This window comes from Phaethon lepturus, unplaced genomic scaffold (genome assembly GCF_000687285.1).
Source record: "Phaethon lepturus isolate BGI_N335 unplaced genomic scaffold, ASM68728v1 scaffold11510, whole genome shotgun sequence".
NCBI lineage: Eukaryota > Metazoa > Chordata > Aves > Phaethontiformes > Phaethontidae > Phaethon > Phaethon lepturus.
In genome coordinates, this window is record NW_010514055.1 from 38,831 (window position 1) to 49,864 (window position 11,034).

The 11,034-nt window shown below is 46.5% G+C and overlaps 1 protein-coding gene across 1 annotated transcript in view; it reads left to right on the forward strand.

The window, feature by feature from the left end:
* Positions 1–10,643, forward strand: part of LOC104624546 (lactation elevated protein 1-like) — a gene marked incomplete at both ends in the record, with an annotated part of 44,976 nt that extends 34,333 nt beyond the window's left edge. Inside the window, 2 exons of the mRNA XM_010291946.1 lie at positions 9,974–10,039; positions 10,469–10,643. Of these exons, the coding sequence (XP_010290248.1) occupies positions 9,974–10,039; positions 10,469–10,643 (241 nt within the window). The remainder of the gene's footprint in view (positions 1–9,973; positions 10,040–10,468) is intronic.
* Positions 10,644–11,034: the final 391 nt, after the last annotated feature.

An 11,034-nucleotide genomic window follows, 5' to 3' on the forward strand; every position in this document is an offset into this window, starting at 1 on the left:
CCCCGCGGCCGCCCCTGCCCTGGCTGGAGCTGCTCGCCGCTTCTGCAAAGGCAACGCTAGAAACGAATGGATAAAATACGCTCACTTTCACCTTGCCGCCAGACTGAGAACAAAGTAAAATATATATACGGTGCTAGCTTGGGTAGAGAGTCCTTTCAGAAAGTGCCGGAAAAACCCGGAAACTCCGCGCACCCTCCCGCCTCTGGCTGGCGGGGGGAAGCCACCGCCCCCCTCCCGCCTCTGGCTGGCGGCGGAAGCCACGCGCCCGGTCGCACCAGGCGCTTTGGGGACACCCTGCATCCCGAGTCAGGCAGGGCGGTCACAAAAAACGGGGGGCAGAGGGGTGGCATGGGGCTGCGGGGAGGCCGTGGTATAGGGCAGTGCCGTGGAGCTTCGTGCAGCACAGGGGTGACTTGACCCTCACCAGGACACCGAAGATTTACGTTTTTAATACACGACAAGTCAATTATTACTCGGCTTTGGTTTTGGGGAGCGCGGGCTTCCTTGGAAGTGGGGCTGCCTTATGTTCAGGTAAATACAGTATTTCACATGGCTTGATCCTATCCCGGCCAGATTTTGCCTTGCGATGGCGCCAGCAAAGTCCTCCCAGCCGCATCACCGCGCAGGACCCCTCAGCACGGGGTATGAGGCACGCGTCGTGCTGAGTGAAGCAACAGGAGGGCCCCCAAAAGTGTTTTGGAAGCCCGGGGCTTCTGCATGGCTACCTTTTGACTTCTCAGGCAGGCATATCCCCACCTGGATTGCTGTCTCCAGCCTACCCTTTTTAGCACGTGTTGGCACCATGTTGGCCCGGTGCTGGGAAACCTTCTCACCCTGGGGTGCAAAAGCTCTTTGGACGAGTCGTTGCTGCCCCTGCACGTGGGGACTTTTTGGCAAGTGGAGCTGGTAAGCAGTGCCATCCATGCCTGGGATTTAATTTAATTCTGGAGTGCTCATTGTGCATACAAGTGGCCTTATGAGAAAGGGAGAATCACCCAACTTCAGGTGCAGCTGTGAGTTGCCCAACTTCAAGGGCAGCTGCGATGACAAGTTGTTCTCTGTATCTCAGTAAAGAAATCTCCTTAGCGCCATGTGTCTTCTTCATCTGCTGGGATCCTGACATTGCCCTCAAAAAATCACACCTGGAATGGGTTTGGAGTTGGTACAGCCTCATTTTTTCCTCATAGTACCAGCCAGTGCCCTTCCAGCTGGGAGGAGCCTGGCTTTTGAACAAGCCTGAAACTCCGATGCTCTGAGACCCAGAGCACTCGTAGGATTTGGCTTACAGTGGACTCCTCAAAGAGAACCCCGTGACTATGCCTCTATAAAAAAGAGATGGCCCTTGCTTGGACTTGCTGCAGTAAGAGCTTCAGGAAGCTCCCCAGTCCTGTTCTGCCACCCCTTCATCACCACAGTCTCTCCACTCCTCCTCCTCCCACGTGGTTCAGCTTGCAGCAATCCTCTCCATTGCCAGTATCCTGAGGAGAACGTGCAGGCTCTATCCTTTCCAAAACATGGGCAAAGAAGCAAGGAAGATACCAAAAGAAATGGGTCAACCTCTGGTTAATGTTTCATGTTTAGGGGTTTTTTTAATGTTTATTTTAAAATTATTTTTTAAATGTGAGCTACTCCAACTGCATGGGCTTCCCTGTTTGACTTCCCCTTCCAAGCTCATATCCTCTGCTGGCTTGTGCAAGCGGCTCCTTATGCAGTCAGGTTCTGTTCTTTTGAAGCACCTGAGTCTTCCCTTGTGGCGTGCCAGCACCTCACGTGGCATTCAATGAGCCAGACATTTTAATGCTCAGTGTTGTGACATATTTAAGTATGTTTTAGGCTGTATCTCTTAATCCTTAAACTCTAAAAAATTATAAATTCAAGTGGAAAATATAGACGAACTTGCTATGCATTGGTCCCTCCGTGGCTTGCCTAAAGGCAGAAATGATGTTGAGACTTTTTCAAGTCAAACTATTGTACAAACATGTCAAAGGGAGGCATGTAAAAAGAGAGCTGTACAGGAAAACGTCACTCTTGTCTAGAACCTGCTGGAACAGAAGCCTGGTAATATGTAGAAAAGCTGCCTCAGTGTTTCAAGAAACAAGAAAGATGATGATCAGTCCAGCTGGAGTGAAGAAGAAACAAGGAAAAAAAAAATTATCTCCAATCAAGCATGTCAGGGCATAACCCTCTCTGCATATCCCTTCTCATACAGGTCCAAGCCCACAAAAGAACCTGCAATGGATGCCAAAGTCTACTGAAGGAGCAAGCAGGCCATTAATGTAACAAGTCAATGACCTTTGATGGAGCTGACTTTTCTGGAAAAGTAGCTGGATTGCCAGGGTAACCAAATCACAAAAGGACACAATCAATCACACAGGACACAATCAACACATGGAAGGGTACAGATGTTTGCTGAGAAGCTCATCAAATGAAACTGGATGTCCTAGAAAACTGTTTCCACTTTCATCATGTCTCTTGGCTGGATTCCACAACATTGCAGAAACATTTCTACAAGAATTGATTACTTCTCACATTCTGGGCCCTGGAGAGCTTCCCACACCACTCAAAATAGGTAGGTCTTTTTGAATACGGGCTCAGAGGTAAGATCTAAGCCAGCTGGGCAAAGCCACCATCCTTCAATTGCACATTACTATGCATATGACTGAATCCTGCAATCAACAAGCTGAAAGGAAAGAGAGTAAAAGGACTAACCACTTATTTTACCCACATTTGTCAGCAGGTTGTGCATATAAAAGCAGATAAACTGGGGGGTGACAGTAAGCTAATCCGAGCCAGAGAGCAAAGGTAAATCTTTTCCTGACACTGAGAATAACCTTCATCTGACTCATGACTAAGCAAATGGATCCAAGCTACAGAGTGAAGTCAAAAGCAACATCTGCCCAGAGTTTTGAAGAAGTTTTAGACTCATGGATTCAGTCCAGCCTAAAACCTGGGTCCTTCAGATCCAAAACTGAATGTTCCCCAAAGGCTGAGAATAGTCTGGATCAGTGCCTGCCTGGGTCTGTTTTCAGCTGCAGTCTTTGCAAATAAGACCAGCCATTGCAGGACTTCAGGACTTCACCTGGTGCCCCAACTAAGGCATTTTCATCTCTCCAGCCACAGTCATCTTATTCTTATACCTTCTGTGCCGTCCTGGGCTGGAGCTTTTTGCTCATGCAGATATTCCTGCTTTCCAAGGCTCTGGAAAACTGCATGGAAGACGGTTTGCATTTCCTCAAAAAAAGATTTAAAAACATTTCTTACTCTTAAATGTGCACCACTCCACTCCCCCCCCCCCCCCCCAATAAGCTCAGGACTCTCACTTACTATTTGGAGATCTGAGTTGAAACCCCTGCTCTACCTCTAACTTTCCATGTTCCACAGAGTCCATGCATTGGGTTAATGGCTTGTGGCTATTGATGACAACTGGTGGACAACTCCACCCCTTCATTTGCCTTGTTTCAGCCCTGACTTTGTACAAAATTACCCTCTGGAGCAAGGAGAAGCCAGCAGACTTGACTTAGGGCTTGAGAGAATAAAATTCTTGCATCATCCCAAGCAGACAGGGAGGAAGCAGGAAAGCACTGGGACCCTGGGAAAAGCAACAGGGAATGAGAAATTCTTGATTCCCACCACCAAGTGGTTTTCCAGGAGAGAAGTCTTGTTTTTAAAGTGAGACTAGAGCACTTTTCTAGATGCAGATTGCAGGTATTTTGCACAGATACTCTAGTGCATTCCTGTCAATAGCTACAGCATCTACAAATTTATACTTCTGGATGAAAGGCACTTTATCAAAAAGTTCCCGACAAGCTTTTATCTACACAGCACGTCACTGACGTACCCATCCTGTGTGAAATCTGTGCAAGAAAGAGAGGGTTCATTTTGTCAAATTATGAGGAACAAACGGTCTCAGAATGAGTAAGAAGCAGTCTCCAAGATCTACTGCACCAGAGATCATCAACACAGCACAGTGTACTGAGCCCGGCGGCAAAGGAAATACAAGGAAATGGGTATGAGGGAAACGAGGAGGCATAAAGAACAGGCAAGTCCAAAGCTCAAGATGAAATAACATCAAACAAAAAAGAAACTACTTATCTGAGCTATCATGTGAACTGCTGAGCATCACAGATTTTTACTTAAGCTCTCCTCAGATGAAAGAGACTGACACCAATCTGTACAGAGTGCTCGTGGGCTGGAGAAAGATCGGTCTTGCAACGGGTGTTGAGAATACATTAGTAAAGCCCCGAGCAGGTGAAAGATACAGTCCTTGCAGAAACAGAAGGCACATTAGCGTGCCAGCGATGGGGCTGTCATTTTGATTCTTCCCTTCCGCTTTCTGCTCAGTGCTGTTTTTCTCAGTCTCTCAGAGGTTAAGGACAGATGGGAACCATTAGATCTTTGCGGCTCCTTTGGGAACTGTTAGTCAAACCTCTTGTATATCACAGCCCTTCAAACTTCACCTGCTTACTTTGCCTGAGACTCCACTACAGTGTCACTCATGCTTTTAACTGTGGTTACAGCACATCCATCAGAAATATGCCTGTCTTGGCTTGGACACATCTGGAAAATGTGCCAACCCCCCTGACAGCTTGTTACAGTGATTAATCACCTTCATTCCAATAAATTTGTGCCCAGTTTCTCATATGAATTTATCTGGTTTCAGCTTGCTGCTACGCATTCCCATAATTTACTAGATTAAAGAGCCTTTCACTACCTGATATTTTTCTCCCAAGGAAATTCTTTCGCCATCATAATCAATTCCCTGCTCAGTGTTTTTTGATAAGCGAGAGAGAGCGAGTGCTTCATGTCTCCCATTGCAAAGCATTTTCTTCAGGCTCTGAATCATTTTGTGTGGCTCTAATTTTCCACCACCCATTTTTCAACACCAATTTAACATACGCAAGCCATCCCAGTGCCCATCTCACAAATACAGTACGTGCTCATATCCAGTTGCTTGTCCCTTAGGACTCTTAAAAAAAATAAATCTATTCAGAGTCTTAGGCAGATGCAAGCCAGCTTCATTCTGGCTGGCATTTGGAGCAACTAAAAACCAACCATCAGTCACCTTCACTGGTGCTGCCATCTCAGCAAGTAAAGAGAAAGCATGACAAGGCTGTCTCCCTGCTTGTTCACTGTGACGTGATTCAACATTGGAAAGCAGGGCTGCCCCTGTGCAGGGAACTGCTCTGAGCACAGATCATCCCAGGCACACCCAGACCATATCCATAGGGATAAACTACCCAATGGGCACAAAGCAGCCATGTCCAGGCTGTTAAACCTTCTTACCCAGGAAAGTAGAGTGGCTGCAGCCAGATTTTTTACATTCATGCCTGGGAATTGTTTGGGAAAGAGGCTAGCAGCCTGGGCCAACGCCATGCCAGGGACCATTTTGCAGTCCTGCCGTGGACTCAGCAGAGCTCCAGCGCCTGGGAGTGCTCCCCGCTGCCATCGCCTTTACCAAGAGAGATAAACACTGTCTTAACACAGAGTCAGCCTCCACAGAGGGAGAATGATGAAGCGACTCCCTCGCTTTCTCCTTCCAAACGCTCTTTCCTGACAGGTCAGCAGGGCTTCAGATCGGAGAGGTGGCAACAGGCTGGGGCATCCTTTTCCTGCCCAGTGCTGGCCTAAGTGCTTGCACTGATACTGGAGAGGCAAGATTTTCATCACAGCAGAGCCTCCGGCAGGCACATGAGACCTCTCAGTGCAGCCTCGTGTGTCTTAACAAGAGAAAGGACACTGGTAGAAAAGGCAAGAAATAAGGAAGAAAAGGCAGTAAAGGCACTTTTGCATAAGCTCAGAGAGGAGAGCTTGTGTCTGAAGTCTTGCATCACTGTGCAGCTGGGACCAAACCCAGGCTGGCAACCTCAAGATGATGCTTGAGCCCTGGGGGTCCCTGAGCTGTATGTCCTGCATCAAACATCCACTCAGCACCCCAAGGCTTTCTCACGGCAGGATTGTCCTACTGTAACTTGTCAGAGTCAAAACAGCAGTCACCCAGGTATCCAACGCCAACAAAGCTGGTGACAGTTCACCCCGTTCTAGGTCAACTCCATTCTAAATACATAAGGCATCCAGGCTGAGCCTAAATACCACTTTTTCTACCATTCCAGGGCCCTCAGATCAGGAGGTTGAGGGAAAAGTGATTTGGGGAAAAGATACCGCCCACCTCCCGTCTCAATAGAAGGGAACAAAAATACTTGATGGATAATATTCTATTAGATTTTGAGTAGAACAATAGGAATTTCTCTTTTTTGACAAAATTGTCCCCTTTCTTATATTCTGTCAGTGGCATAAAATGCTGAATCACAAACCTGGACCTTTAAAAAAAAAGTACTTCATATGCAGAAGAAACATATCTTACATCATTTCATGCTTCCTGCTCTGCTCTCTGGTGCCACGTTCCTCATTTCCAGGCTGTTTTAAAGGTCAGCTTCACAGAACAAATCCTGACCTCAGACATGGGAAATATGCTGCCTCATCACTCCAGGATCTTTTCTCACATGATTAGTCCCAACATTCCTGCAAATAGAACAGTCCCCATCACCACTGCTGCAGCCAAAAAAAAAAAAAAAAAAAAAAAGGCAAGATTTTTTTTTCTTTCCATTCCCCAAGTTAATATTCACCACCATCACAGCTTCATTTCATAGGCTGGGGGCTACTTCAACAGTGTAATGCTATTGCCATCTATGGGCAAGTAATAGTCTCACCAGTCATCCTTACAAGTTAAAGTCAGAATACATACCTAAACTGACAACCACTCTCAAGAAAATTTTAAGGACTTTAAAGAGGATTTTATTTAAGGTTTTCCAACGGCTAAGATATAGGGTCTGGATAAAAATTATTCACAGACAGCAATTACTTCTCATGGTATTTGTCTTAATCCTAATTATGCATTCATTCAGCTGGCTTCATTTCGCCTGAAGAATTTTATTTCAATACTATAATTTGAGCAGGAGGGAGAGGTCACATTAAGGTGTCGATCCAGAAGAAGCATGCATACTCTATTTAAAAAAAAAATGTAAATTTATTTGAAATTACCACTATCGATTATCAAATGTTTAAAGAATGATGGAAGGCACAACAGTGATGAACAAGCTTCAGTGCTACAGCAAAGCTGAAGATTAATTTACTTGCTTAATAACTCTTCTAAAAATGTAAGGTTTCAACTTTAATAAAAGAACCATTCAATTAATCTACTGGTTATAAATTACAAATATATACTCACAAAATAGTTTGATTGAAGTATAAAAGTTACTGCAAATTCTTTTTAGTTTGCTTATGCCTCTAAGAAAGAATCTGTCTCTTTTTCAGTAACCTAGTGGACCATGTTCATATGAAAATTTTTTTGTCAGTATCTGTAAGAAATACAAAGCAAAACTGAAGCTCCCACTCCCTGGGATACTCTACAGGTGACATTTAAAAGAAAGCACAACACCACAGCAAGATGAAAAATGGGTTTTCTGTTAAATTGTAACTAGCCAGATGAACTACTGCTCTCAGGTTCATGATAAAGGCATAAAGATTGCCTCCCATGCCTGCAGATCTCATCACCAGGTGGCATGGACCATGCACGGTTAACTTGTCAGCCTTGGCCACTTCTTGGTCCCTGCTGAATCAGTGAATTGCCCCATGGCTTGTCACTCAGGAAAAAAAAAAGCAGCTAAGTCATCTCAGTCCCTTGCCAGAGACTGTGAGACTGAACCTCGTAGAAGTCATACAAGAAGAACCGAAGCACAAAGTCCTCTTCTAACGAAGTCAGAACAAAAATGTTTGGATAGGATTTCTGGAAGAAAGAGCCAGAGGTGTTTGTGAATAAGCACAAGAATAGGCACTTCCAGTGACCACAGAACTATAAACAAAAGCACTTTTGTGCATTCCCGGCTTACTTGCTCTTATTTTCTCTTACAGTCACATGCTCATGCGGGCCTGTACTGTTTGAAAACATGATTCATTAAGATGCTTTAAACTGCAACCAAGTATTGTACTATTAATACTGACTTTGTTTTAACTTTCCTGTTACTTAGTATAGTTCGTTTCATAACTGTATCTCTTACATGACCAAATCCCCACTCAATCATTCAAAGGTTTTTGTTGATAATGTGCACTATATTTCCAAAGCACTTCAGATTAATGAGCTCCCCCCGCCGCTTGTCATTGTTTCATTGGTTCAGGCACATCCCCTTCTTCTCAGCAGATTGAAACATCCAGTAATCTGAAACAGATCTGGTGACCCTATAGCATTAAATCATGCTTTGTGGTGCTTTATTCTGGCTCCAAAAGACTTTATGCATTAGCAGGTACATAAAATTGCACCAGAGACTGAATACATATTGAAAAGTAATAAATGATTCCATATGGTCTTAGTTTTTCAAAGCAGTGCACCACTGTTTTAAAGCAATAGTGTTTAATTTTCCAATTAGGAAGATTTTTAAATAGCCCTTCTAGCCCACAGATATGGGAACACTCTCATTTCAGATATTCTCCCCAGCTGAGAGATTTGGGTGCACCAACAGTTTTCACAGTCAAATGGTGTCCTTGGTTAGCTAGCTAGCAAGGGTACAATTAGCCAAGGCAGTTAATTTCTTCCTTTTATTCAAAAAAGCTTGTGTCATCATTACTGCGAAGACACAGGTCACAAAGCCTCTGTGAGCAAACTGAATAGCATACGTTCCTCTTTAAGCTTCACGCACTTGAACATCTGTCAGACCTCAGCTACAGTTCCTCCCCGGTTTTCCCTGTTTACTTCCAAGAAAAAAAATCCATTTTGGTAAAACAAGGCTTATAATACCCCTACCTAGATACACTTTAAGCTTAACATGCCTATTATGAAGAGTAGCTACTGCATTTAGAAACAGTAGGCTCTTCAGCAGATCAGTTCTCAGTGTATATTCAATTACATGTGCTCACTTAAATGGTACCCTCAAAAATGATTAAAAAAATAAAATCAGGTCTCACTGTCATTGGCTCTCCACAGGTAAAACAGCAGTGAACGACTTAAGATGCACACTTTTAACACAGTGGTTTGCTAGACTAAAGGAAATGATTTTGCAGGGCAGGTGAGGGTGCATATGAATGGAAGAATTCAACTTTCCAGATTCCAGGAGGAGTTTGCAGGGCAGTTAGCTGTAATTGCGTGCCCCAAGCACGTTTAAAGTGACATTCACGAGCTGCAAGGAATGTAAGACCTTTAATACCAGAAGCAGGACTGGGGCAGAACGAAGGCATTAAAGTTCAGAACTGCCCTCCCAAAAGCTCCTGCTCAGCCGATGCCTAATCCCAGTGGCTCTGGAGTCCTATTTTTATGCTGTCAGCATCCCAAGACACAGGACATTCTGCTTTTCACATACCCAGAACCACCCCACATTGGGCAGCTCCACTCCTCTCTTCCCCCTGAGCCCAGCACTGGAATTCGGAGCTCAGACACGTCTCCATGCAAGACGAGACCCACAGCCCCAGCTGCGCAGCCTGCTCGGAGCACATCCAACGCATACCAGCAGGCTCCAGCTCCTTACGGCATGGTGCTGTGATCGCTCTTCCAAGACAGGACAGCAGGCAGGAGGTGCCCATCGCTGTCCCATGGCTCGCTGCAACGTGTCTCAGGCACGCAGGAAATGTGACCCCCTTCCCATTCCTCCAACTTGATGCAGCTCCTGAGTCAGCAGCCGCCCAGTTCCTCCAGGGTGGGAGAGAGAGAAAACCAGCTGCAAATGCTTATCATCAACTTCCCCGCCATGTGCTCAGCCGCTGACTGCTTTTGCTTAACACTTCACCAGGTCCTTTGAACCCTTTCTCAACTCCCCAGGGGGTATTTCCTTCCCCCTATGTGCCTTGCAGTCCCTCCCACACCGGGAGACCCAAGGTCACCATCTCCCCACTTCTGCCCGATGGAGTTCAGATGCCTCCCACTGACCTTCCTGAAGAGTATCTTACTGGGGAGATAGGCTAGCCTAACACGCATTCCATTTTCAACCAGCTTGTTGAACCCGTACAGCTGCCTGGGGGAGAGGGTGGGGAGTCAGGATTCATGGGAGCAATCGAGGTGAGGCCATGACCTAGCAATAACAACATTGCCATGGGGAAGGGAGGGGAACAGCCTTGGATTTCAGTCCCCTTTTCCAAGTCTGCTCTATGTACTTTATGTCAAACATTTGTCAGAGGACAAAACACAAAGTTCTGGGAAAAGCACCAGGAGCCACATCTCCAGCTCCTAAGCAAGTGCTCTGATCACTGGAGACACGGAATGACAGGGGGAGGGGGGTGCTTGGGCCTCTTCCTCCAGGGGCCACATACAAGAGAAAATAATTAATTCCTTGAAAGTGCTGAAATAGGCTGTACATAGGCAGCTGCTCTCAGAAGAGAGGCCAGGCTGTGAGTCTCAGCAAAGGGAAATGCTTTCCTGCAGCCCCCATTCTCTTCACCCGATGCCCGATTAAAGCCTCGGCTATTCGAGCGTGCCTTCTGTTTGCAGGTAGAAGGAAGCAGGACTGTGAAAGGCGACTGTTTTAGGGCTGTGGCATGTAAGCACCACTACAACGAAGCAAAGATCGAGGCTCTGCAGCAGGCAGAGGAGAGCCACCTCGGGGACATCTTTTGTCCCATGAAGACAACCAACGCCAGAGTTTCAGAGGCCCAATCGCTTTCAGGTATCCCTGTGGGTGCCCTACCTCTAGGCACTTAGCACCCAGTCCCTTTCCCTCACACCACACACAGACCTCCACTGCCTCATGCAGGGCTGCGAGTCCCCTCCAGAGGCGGGCTTCAGCTTAGCTTTGAGACAAGGGGAACCGGGAAAACCGAGAGACTGCTTTGCCCGATCCCCGGTGCAGCCGTAGCACCTGGCTGAAGGCAATTTTTCAGTGCGAGTGTCACGGTTTCTCCAGGAAAGGCTTTTCCCACAGCACCGCTCCCGGCAGTACCCGGAGCCTCCCCACACCGCCCCACTGCACGAAGGGGTGGCTTCACGGGATGCGGCCTGGGCGAGGGCTTGCAGGGTCCCTGCCGGAGCCCCCCGGCCCACACCGCGCACCAGCGGCC